Source organism: Caloenas nicobarica, chromosome 6, assembly GCF_036013445.1.
Source record: "Caloenas nicobarica isolate bCalNic1 chromosome 6, bCalNic1.hap1, whole genome shotgun sequence".
NCBI lineage: Eukaryota > Metazoa > Chordata > Aves > Columbiformes > Columbidae > Caloenas > Caloenas nicobarica.
In genome coordinates this window covers 24265280-24281342 of record NC_088250.1, presented here as the reverse complement: position 1 = coordinate 24281342, position 16063 = coordinate 24265280, and the positions used below count along the sequence as shown (strand labels likewise).

General features: G+C 35.1%; 1 protein-coding gene across 1 annotated transcript in view; it reads left to right on the top strand.

Moving 5' to 3' along the window:
• The window catches only part of PSMD14 (proteasome 26S subunit, non-ATPase 14), a 47880-nt gene that overhangs the window by 17850 nt on the left and 13967 nt on the right, over positions 1 to 16063 (top strand). Inside the window, exons 4-7 of the mRNA XM_065637812.1 lie at positions 4721 to 4792; positions 5122 to 5241; positions 6342 to 6412; positions 7388 to 7538. Of these exons, the coding sequence (XP_065493884.1) occupies positions 4721 to 4792; positions 5122 to 5241; positions 6342 to 6412; positions 7388 to 7538 (414 nt within the window). The remainder of the gene's footprint in view (positions 1 to 4720; positions 4793 to 5121; positions 5242 to 6341; positions 6413 to 7387; positions 7539 to 16063) is intronic.

Below are 16063 nucleotides of genomic sequence, written 5' to 3'. Positions count from 1 at the left end.
GTAGATAACACTTTCAAGGCGTTAGTTTTTATCCTGTTAGAATGGCAAATGCCTTTAACACTTCGTCGACAAGAGCTGCCCAAGTAAAGGGCTACTTTTTGGATTGTATCATCTCTTAAACCATTTGAAACAAAAATAGTATCATGCATAATTTAATATTACAATGTAATCTTCCGCTCATAACTTGAACATGATATTTTTTCCGCTACAGGTCTTGTTGAAAAAAAAATTAAACCAAAATGAAATGGGTTCTACAGTGGTAACTTAATTTTATCCATTATTGTTAGAATTGGGATTCTGCCATTCTAAGTAAAAATGAAACCAGAGTTTGATTGGGTTTTATGAGCTAGCTGGCTGTCATTTCACTGACTGACAGCGTGTATAGTTGATTCGGAAGAAACATCCATTTTCGGTAAGTAGCACAATAACAGGTTTTTTTAGGACATTTTTGAATTTTAGTAATTACTGTATCCAGTTTATGCAGGAATGCTTAGGAAAAACAATGTTCAATATTCCAAATGCCATTTTTCTCCAGTTCCACAAGAACTTATCTGATAAAGCTTTGGGCAGGCAGAATGGAGATAGTGTTTGCTGTTCTGCAGTGAGATGGACAGCCTTAGAAAACTGTGCAGTCGGAGAACTGTCTGACCTTTGGATGCCGTAATGTAACCAGAAATACCAGCAGATCTTTTGCATTGCAGATACAAATGCTTTCTTCTTTGGGTTTCTGACACAAGTTAATTTAATTTGGTACTCTGCTTCATGAGGCTGGTGCTCCTTTGTTAAAGTTGGCAGGCAGTGAAGTTTATGAACAGTGATAATAGCGCATGCTGTGGAGGGTCAGCATAAAATACTTTGCCTCCATATAGAGATTAGCTAATAAAGTCTTTCTTCCTCGTTGCTTCATGAAAGAAATGCATGAAGTTCTGTAGAAGACTTGCAGAAACAGGCCAAAGAAATCTCCAAACAGGTAACCCGTGGCTGCCCCCACATACTATGTGACCAGCACCCCAAAGCCGCGGCCGTCACTGCAAGGCTGTGTTGTGTTGTCAGCCATCTACGGGAAAGGAAGTGGTCAGAGATGGAAATAAATTGGTTCCAATTTCCAAATGTCTGTTTTTTCAAATGGCATTGTCTAAAGCCAAGTAAACTACTTGAAAGACCCAAGACTTAGTCTATTGGTTATCTCTGTTAGATCTTTAAAAGTTTAGGTTAAGAATTTGAACTTTGGGTTTATAATTTTCTATAGAATGATGAGTATGTGCCTGTAGTATTTAATGTGCAGATTTATCTTTGACAGGAAAATAATCTGCAACTAAACCTGTTATGAAGGTAGATTCTGGTCAGGTTTTGACCTATGGATCCTTTCCTCCTCAAAATTCTTGAATTGGTACATCAGAATAATTTCAGAACTCTTTTGAGCAGTTCTTTCTCATCTATATTCAAAACAAAAGACTATTAACATGAAAATTAATTCACATAATTGGAACAGTGCAATGAGTTATTTCCTTTTCTCATAATCTAGCTATTAATTGTCATCCGTAAGGAGAACAGAGCAGACTGAAAGGAGATAGCGAAGTCTTCACAAAAGATGCATCTGTGACCAAGGAAATATTATACTTTGTATGTGCTGTATTTTATAAGATGGCTGAGAATTAATAAACATACATTATATTTGCATTGTATACTACTATTAGCTAATTTTTAAGGGTTCAGGTAAGTTGTATCTCAGGCATGTGTTTAAACTGAAACAGTGAATTTTGCGGTTAATATCTCCTAATGCTTAGTGTAGTCATTTTTAATGTATATTTAAACTCGCATTTAATGTGCAAAATCATTCACAGCTAATACTATGGCTTAAAACAACAACAAAACCCAAGAAAAAATATTTTAAGCAAGTTGATTTACATCAATAAAGGATTTCTTTATGAATTAGCAATGTTTTGTATGCTGAACACAAATTGTTGGCTCTGGGTGCTGGCAGCTGGGAGGAAAACTTTAACATAGGTTTTGAAAACAGAAATTACTTTATCTCATAGAATGCCTCAATGGATTGGTAAAGTATAATATTAAATATCCCCTCTTCTGGACCATCACCAAGGTAAACAAGCATTTGAAAGCTCCAGGAAGTACAGAAATAATAGAAGATGGAAAGTTTAGGGATGAGTACAGTAGGATAACACCCGACTGATGCTAAAAAGATTTTAAAATGGGAGAAGTTATCAAAATAATTAAACTCTCACAAGTTGTGAACACAGGTGTCTACACAGCGGACAAAGACTCGGCTGCAGGCAGACATGAGAGATTCCATATGGAAGAGCCTATTTAAGAGCCATAGTCTGTGGAGTAAATTTCACTTCAAGCTCCTGATTTTTGAGAAGCTGGTCTCAATCAAACATCAGCATTTGCCTTCCAGAAATCACAGAACTTCTTATGCTATTCTTTATTTTTAAAAAGTACTGAATGGTGTAATGGGATGCTTGCTTACAGCACAGTGCTAAAACCTGGGACAAATGTAGAATATGTACGGTGATCACAGCATGGATGTTATGGTTCTTCCCAAAGCAGTAGGTTAATGTGTTTGTACTTTTGCCTTCACTTCAGACCCTCTCTGGTCTGGAACTGGTAGAAAATTGGATGAAGAAAGGGATTGTTATCAAACTAATACTATTTTCATTTTTTTAATTAAAACCCACTCACAAAGACTCAGTGATTAAATGGAAATATGAGTCTTTGTGCCTTCCAAAGTATTGAGACTTCTAAATAAAAATAAGATAGTTTAGAATAGACTTAAAGCAGGAGAAATACAGTAAAGAAAGTAAATGTACATACTCTACGGAGAAAAACGTAGTATCAGAAAATGATTGGACATTTGAAACTTAATTAGTCATACCATTAAGTTGTAGTAAATTTGGAATAAGTGATTCAGGTGCCTTGTGCATGTGCTTCTGTGAAATGTTCTGAAGAACTGCCCATAGACGGTTTTCATCGTAAGTGTTAGAGGAATACTGCTCCACTGGAGCATCTCACTGTTGGGCTATGGCTAATCAGGGAAATACTTGATGAAGAGGTGAAATTGATTAAAAATGGACCTTTGGTGAGAATATTATAGGAGGTGAAAAGTTAAAAGTGCTGGAAGATTGCTAATGGAAAAGCCAAAGTGACAGAAGAATTAGCAATGAGTAGTAAGAAGTGAGGGAGAGCAAATATCAAGAGGTGATGGTCATCAGTATCAAATTTGGAAAGTTTTGAATTTGTTAGGAAGCACTTATGGTTGACACAGATCCATGCACGTATGTGAATTTAAAAATATAAAAATTCGATCTGGAGCTAATAGAGAAGGAATTCATTGACGTGGGGTGAAAAAAAAAAAAAAGCACAACTGAATTTTCTTACTGTGTTTAAAGCGTTCTGAAGGCTAGATTATGTTTTTCTGTGTAAAAGTGAAAGTATGCAGAAGGGACAATTACTATACAAAATTGCTGATTACTTAAGTTCCTAGTTTTCAGGAGGTGGTGGCTTGTGTTGATCACTATGTCTTCTGTTTAATGTCATGTGGAGGCATGTTGTACTGAATTTTCCTACTTAAATGAAAAATCAAGAATTTACTCAAAATTTTCTTTTTGCTTATAACTGTGGAATCAAGGTTCTAAATCTACAAAATATTTGTGTAAAGGCACCATTTTCCCTCCTCCATTAACTTGATGTGGAGTGTTTTGTTGTTTTTGGTTTGTTGGTTTTTTTTTTTTTTTTTTACTCCATAGTTGCTTTGTTGGCCTTCTAAGTCTACATCACTTAGTGCAGGAGTAACCTTTTGTCTTTTCAGTGGGAATTTGTTGTACATAATTTGGTAATAACGTAATGAATGTACTGTTAATTGGCTGTAATGAGGTGTGCTGATATGGAGTTCTGTATATAAGAGCAATATGTCTTTTGCTCCTTGAGAAAGGGACATTTAAACTGCTGCCTCCTGTGTTTTTCATTTTCAACAGTACACAAACCTGTTTCAACCAATCATTCACACCTGGGACAGTTGTGCTAATTTTTGAATAACTACTCATAAGGCAAAGAGCAAAGTATTTTGTTCACAGCTTTTCCACCTAGGGATCGGAGGTCCATTTTTTCTCTCACTGTACCGGTGTATCTGCAAAGTGCTCCCATAGCCTTTATCTGCAAGTCCTCTTTAGCTGAAAGCTGATGAAGCAAAGGGAAATTGCTGTTTGTGTTGGTGCCAGTTAATCATGCTAGCCCAGCAGCATTTACATTCACACCACTGTAAGAAACACATAGTTAATTGGAGAACTGGCCGTATTTTACAGCTGACGGAGGTTAGCATTGCGGCAAGGCTGTCTAATGGAAACTTCTCTGACTCTTAGCCTCTGTGGCTTATAACAGGTTTGTACCCAGTGCAATACGTGCCAGTTTTTTATTTGACTGATTCTGATAAGATTGCTCTTTGGATTGGTGTTGTTTTGGGCTGGGGGCAGATGGGATAATGGCTCGGTGACTTGTATTACCAAATGGGTTAGCGAAGGAAAGTGCTTTAAAGAAGCATTTGGCTGTGCTTTTTTTGTTGTTTGTTTGTAAGAGCTGCATCTAGCACACAAAGTCACAATTATATATGCATTTTTCTGGAAGTTTTGTAACACAGAAAGCAAAAGAAAATGTTTAGAAACTGCAGAATAACAACGGTGGAGAAAATTATTTGTTCTTTTCATAGGGGCCACCAACAGATGCTCCGGCGGTCGATACAGCGGAACAGGTTTATATCTCTTCCCTTGCACTGCTGAAAGTAAGTGTTCTGTGTGTGCTGCCTCTGTGTATAGTGCTGGAGATTGAGCACCTGGCACCTATCCAGAATTTATGGACTTACACTCCTTAAATGCTGGTCAGACTAAATTTTAAAATAAATTAATGCCATTTGGAATAGTCAGAGGAATAAACTTATTTTAATTCCTTCTCTTTGGTTGGCTTCGTTTTTACTATTTTATAGTTCCTTACAGTTTCCAAAAGTGCTAAAAGTTGCAAATTATCTATAGATCAACAAAGCCTGAAAGAACTATCCCAAGTCAAATTCAAACCTCCTGTTAAACATACGGTGTCATTTGGTCTTAATTCCAGATGTTGAAGCATGGTCGTGCTGGTGTCCCTATGGAAGTTATGGGTTTGATGCTCGGGGAATTTGTTGATGATTACACTGTGAGGGTGATTGATGTTTTTGCAATGCCACAGTCGGGAACGGTGAGTTCTTTGCAGCCAGACCTTGATAATTTTGTTTGTTTGTTTCTTTTCCATATGGTAAATATTTTAAAAGCTTTTCCTGCTTTACCTCATTTATGCAATCTTAAGGTGTAACCTACTAGGTATAACTTGAACATGGATTTTAGGGTTTCAGTAAAAAAAAATTAGGTAAAGCAGATTTTTATTTTTCCCTAGCAAAGACTAGTACATAAGTGTGTGTATCAATATATGGAGATGTTACATCTTTACGTATGTATAAATATATTGGTATAACATCACTTATAAGATCTATAAATTGATAAATTTAAGAATGCATATACTGTGAGCCAGGGAAAAAATTCAAAATGTAAAAGGTTTGATTAGAAGTATATTATGCCCTTAGCTTTGATGGTGCTATAGACAGAATTCAAGCTTGCTCTCTTTGACACATCTTACAATGGCGTGTCTCTTAAATAATATTTTTGTGATGTGAAAAAAAGATGTGTTTTAATTTTGAGTAAGAATATTCATGTTATGAAGAGGTATTTTAAAGAGATTATGAACCAATGGGTATAGTTGGAATTGGTGGTACTTTTATTGTGTTGGCTTGAATGAAATATTGTTCTTAAAAGAAGCACAGATCCCTTTAACTCAGAGCTACACATCAGTGAATTTTTCCAGTTCTTTTGTCCTGAGTTTATTCTCTGCATGTGCACAGTTTAAGTAGAATCTGCAAAAAGCCAGCACGTGATGTTTATCTTAAATAAAACCCATGGAAGTGCACTTCTGAGAAACAACAGGCCAGAGTTGGCAGAACAAAAAGAGGAGAAAATGATAAATTCCTATGGCCATTTAATCAGGTTTACTCATAGTAAAGATGACTTAAATAGCAATTAAAAGTCTTCTTTCAGCATTTTAAAAATCACATTGAAAATACATTTATAAAAATTGTATTTTACATGTTAGAGTATTCAATCAAGTAGTTCGAAAGTAGTCAAGTTGCCCTTTTAAACAGAGGCTTATGAGTAGCGTTTAAATTTTTGTTTGTGGAAAGTAACCAGTTAAAAGATAATATTGCATTATGTACAACTACTATGATTTTTGTCTGTCTTCTACATCAGGGTGTCAGTGTGGAGGCAGTTGATCCTGTATTTCAAGCAAAAATGTTGGATATGCTGAAACAGACGGGAAGGTACGTCACTGTAAAGAGGGCTCACAGGAACAAGTGCTCCCTGCACGTTGTTTAGAAGAAACAGCTGGCTTTCTGCAAAGCTAGTGATCTAGGGCTATTAATACTGTTTAAAAAGCAAACATTGTCCCAGAAATCAGGTGAGTAGCATAGCATGTAGTTCAGTCCACCTCATGCATTTCAACTGTCAGGAGCTTGTCACTCATGTTAAACCTACAGCTTTCAGTGTTGCACAGAAAGATAAGAATGCTGCTCATTTTAGTATAGGCAGTTACTAGACAGTACCTGATTAAAAGATTGATTTTTTTTTAATATATATTTATTTTAATTAAGATAAAAAAATTTACAAAGTTGTAGCTTACCGTGAGCCATTTTGATGAAAAGAAAGGGAAAATAGTTTTGTAAAAGATCCTAGTATTTAAACAAATTTTTCTTTCACTCCTACCTCTCAACAGTTGTCGTCTGCTTGCTCAAATTCTTTTAGTGTGGGAAAAACTTCAAAATTAATGTTAGCAAAAGGCTCAGCAGCTGAACAGAACAGTGCAAATTGCTTTTTGACTGAGTTCCTAGTTCTACTGCTGGTTTAATTGATATTTAATCCTTTCCCACCGTTGGTTCCCGTTGTCCATGTCTGAAATGGACTTTCTGCCGTGAAAATTCAACCCTCGACGCCAAGGAGTTAAAGAGTAGATATTTACTCAAGTGCTGAAAGGGTAAAAACTGGTTCAGAGAAGGTGTGGTAACAGGGTGAAAAACTGAAAGCGTGATCTACCACTGCTAATGTGCATCCCTTAATGATAGCCCTCTTTTGTCGCATTTATTCATGTCCATGTTTTCACCATACTATGGTGAGCAATTTAAATATTTCTAATGGTGTTTTTTTCACAGCTCATCCTAATTTATGCCCTGATACGTTACTATTTCTTCCTGTGTTATGTGTGTTTATTTTTAAGAATCTCAATGTCCTCTTTGTTTCAGACCTGAGATGGTAGTTGGTTGGTATCACAGTCACCCTGGCTTTGGCTGTTGGTTGTCTGGTGTAGATATCAATACTCAGCAGAGCTTTGAAGCCTTATCAGAAAGAGCTGTTGCTGTGGTGGTGGATCCCATTCAGAGTGTAAAAGGAAAGGTATAGTAGGCTCACCTTTTTTTTTTTCTTTTTTTTTTTTTCCTTAAAGTACTTCGGTAAGATATAATATAGAAGCACTGTAAATATGTGTAAGTTCTTGATTTTTTTGGAGGCTCATTCTGCCTTAAAATTTTTTTAAACATTATCACTGTAAATAGAAAGATCACTTTTAGTTTATTCTGCACCTTGCATCAGTAGTCGTTAAACAGGCTGGAAGTCTTTGATATCGTCAGTATGCATAACCAATCATAATCCTCCCTTACTATTTTGCTATTCACGTGCCACTCAACCTGTTTACAACTAATAATCCAAGTATACATTGTTTCAGATATTATATTTTAGCCACAAAATCTAAGATCAATTACTAACAGATCAGAATAGGTTCAGCCTCTTAACCTGGGTACTAACTAAGAAGGCATTGATTTATAGGCGTTGCATATGACAGCTTTTAGTATAATTTCTATTCCAAATGTTTTGGGCAACAAAACTTTACAGATGACCTGGTATCAAGAATTTGAGTTTTTGAGAAGTGTGCACATAAACGATTACATACGTTAAATGATTATGAAAAGAGATTAACTTGCAAAGCATATTGGGTTATAGTTGTCCTTTGTTGAAATCTCTTTTGTTCTTGTTTAGTTCTCTTTTTATTTCTTTCTAGCCCCATATGCCATTTTCCTATTTCCTGCCTCATGACAGCAGGGAGCAGCTCTATTATCACCTTCACAGAGCTGTCTGCAAATGTGAGAGGCAATTCGATTTTGCTCAACCACAGGGAGAGTGGATTAGAAAAACTACAGAACATACAGAAATTGGCTAGGTGGTTTACTGCTTTAAAATACTGCTGAGGTGTTTTGTTTGAGCATGCACTCCCATTGTATTGTAGAATAATTATTGAAACGCGTCATGGTATATATGGATGATATTAATGTAAATTTATAAATATTTTTAAAGTGTTCATCTTCCCTAAAGCTGTAGTATCATATTTCCTGTGAGACAGATCGTATTAAAGCCACCGAAGAATTCCACTAAGGGTTGCCTTAATTTTATAATAGAATATTCTGAAGTTACAGTTGTGGTTTCAGTTGGTTTGGTTTTTAGCGTTTTTAAAATTCTGATTTTTATAGCAAATTTGTTTATGTAACAGGCAATTGAAAAATTAATAATTTCTGGTTGTTTGGCAGCTATTAGACATCTGAATCAACTTTGCTCCCTTTTAAGTTGCATAAAGAGTAGAAGAAAATTTAGGTAGTGTTTGTGGAAAATATAATGCAGTGGAATATTTAATTACTCTTGATTTATTTTTTTCATAACTTTTTTCTTTTGCTTTTTCTTATTTTCCCACTTCAACAGAAATATTGAAATAGAATTCTTCTTATTTTGTCAAAATATAATTTTGGGGACTATATTAGTAATTAATTTAGACCTCACTAGCTATTAAACCCATTAAGGAGAAAAGCCTCCCAGTAAGTCACACTACTGTTATATCACATTTGCTCACTAAGTGCTTTAAAAAAAAAAAAAAATTGCCACTGGTGTTTGACACAGATGTCATGTTTGAGGGTCTTTGTTCTCTTCAAGAAAATAATCTTTGGTATATTTATTTTGGATGTCAATAGATTTTTGTCCATCTAAACATTTCTGGAATTTTTGTCCATCTGAACATTTCTCAATTACAGCTCTTCTTATGGCATTGCTGCCAGTACTTGAGATCACTGGAAGTCTTGTAATGTTTGTTTTTCATATGTGTCTAGCTGCTACAATCAGATTAAATTACATTTTCAGGTTTCACATTATAAAAAAAGTTTACATCTGTTATGTTTCTGGCAAGTGCATCCTTAAAAGCTTAGAAATAGAAAGAATCCCCCAAATTATGAATACCACTAATTAATTTCTTGATTTTTGGGGGTGAGATTGCGCTATGGAATGTGTATGATTTTTATGATCCTGGTTGGCAAGATCACTTATATCAAAATGTATTTTGACTTTTAGATGAACTGAGAGAAGAACAGATATATTAGAGCTCAAGGGGGCTTCTCAGGACAGATTTGGCTGCTGTATGTGCATGGCTGCCTTAGTATGGCGTCTTGTGGCTCTTCCTATGTTAGACAACTCGAGCTAAGCCTATTTCAGGGAAATAGCTGCTTTTTCTCAGCACCAGCAAAAGAACAACTGCTTGCAGAGGTAATTCTGCTGGTGTAGTAGCCACTATACTGGTGGAATTTGCTCGTGTATGTAGCTATGTGAGTCCAAGATCATTACTCATTATACCTTTCACTAGCATAACTGTCTGGCAAAAAAATACAGTGAACATGTGGCATAGAAGATTTTAATATGGTGTGTTTTGACTGAGATTAGATGTATTTAAAAACAAAGTCCAAAATAACACATTAGCTCATTTTAAACCTGCCTCAGGGCAGGTCCATGCCCATATAAATTGCTATGGCTTATAGCCAGTGAAGCAGTCATGGTTGTGCTAGTGAAGAGTAACCAGGGCAGAGGTTATTTTCATGTGTCAGGAAGTTGAAATGAATTCTGATGAGGAGCCTCAAGTTCACCTTGACTAGCTAAAGCATTAAAAGGCAGTTTGCCCTGTCACTGGAAGAAACCAAAAACTTGTTAACTTCTTTGTTAGCTGTCCTCGTTTGGATGCATATGTTCCAAACGCTGAGTATGTCAGGGATGTATGATTGCAATTTAAAGATAAACTGATGAGAATTATATGTATTCTTAAAAAAGAAAAAAAAAGGTCATTTTATATCATCTTAAACCAATGAGCAAAAATAAAAAGGCATATAAATCTTTATGTGAAAATAAAACCATCATATAGATCTGTGGATTAAATGCCAGCTGCTTTGATGACCATTGTAGGATTGGGATGTTATTATATAAATGTAGTTGGACACGTGAAGGACACATATTCTTATTACTTTACATACATATTCTTGCACACACAGTACGTTTTTTCATGATTGTGTACCCATATATTGCCATTTTAAGGCTAATAACGTTCTAGCTGTCTGTAAAATAAACTCACAACAGATTAGTGAATTTTAACTGAAGGTCAGTGTTATCTGAACCCAGAGAGAAAAAGCTTTGGTTTGGCTTTTTTAAAAAATTTATTTCTATGAATGAAGTCAAAGTAAAAGTGCGGAAATATGGCCAGTGGGGCAGTCTGGCCAGCTGTTGCTTCGTCTTGTACTTACTAGCACACATTTCTTTTACCCCCTCCAGTTTTCCCGTCTGTGCAAAGAAAGTTGTAATATATATTTAGAATATTCCATAGAAGCAGTAATTTCATTAAAGATCTGGAATAAAGCTAAATATTGACATTTTGTATTTATTTCCAAGATACATTTTGAAATGTCTGTACAGAGAGCTATATACCTTTGCCAAATGTTAAAAATAATTTTTTTTTTTTTTGGACCTTAACTTAGCAGCTGTTCCTCACCTCTTAAGGAAAATATAACTACACTAAACCCACTGTAACATAGTATCTTTAACTCCACAAGCATTAACTTACTGTGTTGCACTTATATGTGAAATAAAGAAAAAAGTGGTGTGTTCTTTTTTTGAACTGTTTTCAACTTTAAATCCTTGGTATTAAAAAGTCACCATTTAAACTGGTTCGTTTTTCTGAGGCAGTTCATTGGTTTCCCTTAATTAATAATTGCTGGCATAAGGATCGGTAAAATATCCAAAATCGTCAGAAGTCCATATTGTACGCCTGAGAAGTTTGTTGGTGCTTGTGGTGTTTAGCAGGATATGTAGCAAAATGTCTCATTCATATAGCAAAATTTCATGTCCATTATACTGTAGTTTTTCCTAGGAAGGCACTGTCAGACATATTTATCGGAAAATCTGTTGGTTTATGGCAAAAATCTTTTTTTCATTTGTTTGCTGAGGAAAAGACTTGTATTTGCAATAACTTTGCAATTCTACTTTGCATGTTAATCACCCCCTGACAGATAAAAACAAATATACTATGCATCTTAATCTTGTGCTTAAACCATATCCTGCCACTTTCATAGAAGAGGCTTTTGCTATGGTATTTTATCCTTATCTAATCTCAAAGGACACAAAGAGGGGGGGAAAAAATGTACGTTTGGGTAGCTAGGTAAATAAAAATAATTCCAGCTGTAAATGATCTCGGGAGATCATCTAGTCCAACTTTGTACAGAGCACGGTGTCAACGTTGAGTTCAGACCAGCTCGTGTAGGGTGTTGTCTACTTGAGTCTGGATTTGCAACAGCCTCATGGGAATACCTGTTCCAATTCTTTATTATTTTTGCAGTTTGTGGGTTGGTTTTTTGGTGTGTGGGGGTTTTTTTTTCCCCCTCCTTGTGTACGGTCACCAGCTTCCCATTTCAATTTATTAGTGGTGTCTCCTGCCACATACATCATTGAAGAACCCTGTCCTGTGGTCTGAGTAACCAGCCTCTTCTGGAATTGGAAGGTTGGATGCTTCAAAGAGTAGCCAGAATGTGGCTGTAGTCTAAAACCATTTTGTTCAAGCAGTTTCTTTTCAGTGCAAGTTGTAAATTGCTTTCTTCTGTTCAGTTTAGGAGATCTTTAGAATTTTGTTCTAAAAGGAGTAACAAATGTGATGAACTTCATCATTTGTTCTTTTACTCATTTTTAAGTGTGAAAAAAAATATTCTTATCATATTTCTAGAAGTCCCAAAGAGGGACAGTTAAACTGTATGTTTTAAGAAAAAAAAGTGTTTGTACTAAAATAGCTATTATCTGGAGAATGAGACAAAGATGCTGGTTTTATCCTCCTTATACAAATGAAGAGCTAAGGAGGAGACACCTTAGCTGAGTTGCTGCTGGAAGTCCATAGCAAAGTTGTGTCTGTCCAAAGCCAAGGCCACCTTATTTTGAGCTAACAAGGTAAAGCAATATCTTTAAATATTCAGATTTCTAATGAGAACAATAAAGCATTCTATGACTATTGCAAGAGTGTGGTGGCTCAAGTACAATACTTTGAAATGTTGTAGTATTCCAGCATGTTTTTAATTCTTATTGTGCTTATGAGATTTTGTGGTTTTTTCAAAATGGAGAAAATATATGTAGGCATATGATAAAATTCCACCACAAACCCAATAGATCATATGGTTGAAAAGAGCTATGTCTTTAATTTGCTGGATGACCTGTTCTGGCAACCTCTTCCATAAAACATGGCTCTTTTTTTGCCCATTGGTACTTCTAAATCTAGGTGATGACCTGTGTGTAATTAGTTATGTATACGAGCAATATGGTTTTGTTAATGCCTGATTTCAGTTTGCAACTCTCTACAGTAATAGATGGTTATTTCGTTGAGTGCTGACCGTAAGAATAACTATTAGCAAATAGTTTTGATCTCTTCTGCTACTTCTACGTTCCAGTTTAGATTAAATTTTTTATACGCTACATTATCTCAGCTTGGTGACACATGTGGAGAACAGCAGCTGAACTCCTTTTCTGGGACAGTTTTCGTAGTGCAAATCCTCCCAACTTATCAAGACAAAATACGTACATGAATGGTTTCATAACTTGGTAGTTACTTGATAGTCTAAAAGAGTGAAACGGAAAGCAGACAGAGATTTAACAATTAATCTTCTGAATGTTGGAATTACCATGTAGCCTCAAGGATTTTCTTCAGCTGAACATAAATCTTACATTAGTTTTCTGAAAGATTGCGTATTTTCAGACCTCCACTCGTTTATCAGAGCGCAATTATTTTTCCTTTGAACCTGTCCTTTTACCTTGTTTGTTTGAATTAGCCACAGGATTGGAGGAGATGGTGACTGTTTTTTAAGAAGGCAGAAGTAAAACATTCCTTAAAATGAGATGTGTGGAGAGACTGGTGTAATGCCTGAAACTGAAGTTTAAAATAGTCCATTAAGAATTAAGTTTGTGAGAACTATAAGTAGATTTGAGCCCCTTAACAAGATTTTCTTTATATACTCAACTCCCTCTCCCCACTTCATGATTTATCTGAATAACCTTTACCTTAATATATCTTCCCTAAACACAAGTGAATTCAATACTTGTTAGGGTACGACTTGAAAGTATTAATTGAAAACCAATAAACAAAACATTAAATTGACTATATTGTCACTACTGCTTTGGAGACATGTCTGTTTATTGTGAATTATTACTCAGATAATATTTTACAATAAAATATATTTTAAAACAAGTGATACTTACGATTTTATGTTAGAATCTTTTATACCTGGAACAACTTTCATTATTACAACTGGACTTGCTAACACTATTGTAAAGGGAAAAATTCTAAAATGGAGAAGATAACTTTACAGCGTATAATTTTGGTTGAAATTTCAAGGGTACACTTCTGTACATTTTGTACAATGTCTCGTACATTTAGATTTTCTTACAGTACTGTGGCATTTCTTAACATTGACTTAACGTTGACTGACATTTGGTGCAGTAACCTGCATACCAGAGACAGAAACATCCTAATTTGATCCAGGCAAGAACCGAGTTTTGATAGGAACCTAATCCGGAGAATAAGGAAGTAGGTATGTTTGTGCTGGGTTTGATTACTGTTGATTTGGTAAAGATTGATGTTCTTTTTCCTGAAGAATCACATTTGTAGGAGATGAATTGCATCTGCACTGCAGTGTAGGCCACTTGGTGTTTTCAGTTCAGTATGTGTTTTTCTAAACCCAGACGTAAACTACAAAGTACTGAACTGTTTTATTACTGCCAATATACCACTGGTTTGTTACTGTTTTGTTTGAAAAACAGCATTTTTTTTAATAGTAGTCGCACATGTCCAGCGTAACATTTTACATATTCCTATTTTTTTAATGGGATGCCAAAACTGTTAATTTCAACACTAGTGCTCTAAAATTTATTTTGTGACATCCTTTAGGCTTGCTGTGATTTAATTAAGTGAAATGTGTTTACCTCCTAAACCATTTACATAGGTTACTTCAGTTCATGCCCTTAAAACAAAAAAAGTTCCAAGAAGATTTTTTTGTTGAAAAGTATTAAATGTTTAATTTCCTTTTGCTGTGGTGGATGTAGAATAGTCCATTTATCATCATTAAGGCATATAGCTTTAAAACTTGTGGCTTTGCTACTTGGGAGTTATGAATGCATGCCCTCACTTGTCAAGATAAATGTATTATACTGTAGTTCTCTCCCCTCCCAGTATGGATATTCAAGTTGTACTGTGGATTTGACCACAAGTAAGCAATTCTCTAAGGATAGAGAAGGAAAATGCACATACTCCTAGGAATATATTTTCCAGAGCTAAAATTGACATTTTATAAATAATTTCCACGTTGCAAACTTCAAACTCACAATCACAGCAATTCAGTGATATGCATTTGGCATGAGTCAGTTTCAGTTCTTAGTGCTTTTCATTGGAAATGGCATAAAAAGTAAAATTTCTTTGAATTTTTTATGTTGTGGGCTTACAGGGGACAGGAGATGTTCTTCACTTGTAGTTGTCTAACAGTGCATGGCAGCATAAATAACGAAATGGTCATAAACCCGAGCTGCACTTCGCAGGTCACATGTTCCACTTCATTTTTAAAGAATCTAGAAACAAACTAAGCAGTTGATAACAGGTCAGTTGCAGGTGATAAAAGAGATTTTAGATGGGACATTACTGCTTTTTCCACACCTGGCACAACCACATTATATCCTTTGCAGAGTTGTCTTTAAGCACTGGTATGTTTGTTCATAAACATATGGCATAAACAATACATAGCTATTTGAATTCCAAGGACACAATACATTTTTAAAGATAGTCACCATATGTCATAGATTCTTCACTGGAAAAAATACTGATGTTAGATTTTTTTTTTTAAATTTAAAATAGGCTGACATTTTTAAGTGGAGTTTACCATTAGAATGTATTTGGTCTTGCAAAACAAGACTGTTTATTTCAATATTGTTTGTAGATTCGATATTGGAGGGATTTCATAGAATGAACTATGTTAAGTATTCCTGAAATTATCTTAGGGTTTTTTTTTGTAAAAAACAAAAACCAAAAAACCCCACAAAGTTATGAAGACTGTTTTAGAAAAGGTGATAATATTGTATATGGCATTCACACACTCAGAGGAAGCTAAAATGTGTCTGGCTACTAAGCATCCTAAATTTTAAGCAAGACGTTATTTTTAATAACTACATACAGGCTATAAAAGACCAGATTTTTATCTAGTTAGCAGCTGAGGAGTCCAGTGCTTGTCACAGATTGTGAATAACTATTAATTATAGCTATCCTGAAATTTATTAAGTACACTGAAGATAATAGTAAAATTTGTTTCTAAAAATACATTGTGTGGGCTCTACTGTGGGTTGTCGACCCCAGGGAAATGCTTAAAAATGCCTTATAGTTATTGTTTTTGAGATTATTATGCTTTTTGAAGCTAAGACAGATGTACAAAAAGATGCAGTTTTTATTTTGTATTGGCAGCTTCCAAATATTTAGTATCTATTTCCAAGAGCTGCAATTAGTAAAGCATCCATGGTACTGAAATCCACACATCCCACAAGCTAATTAT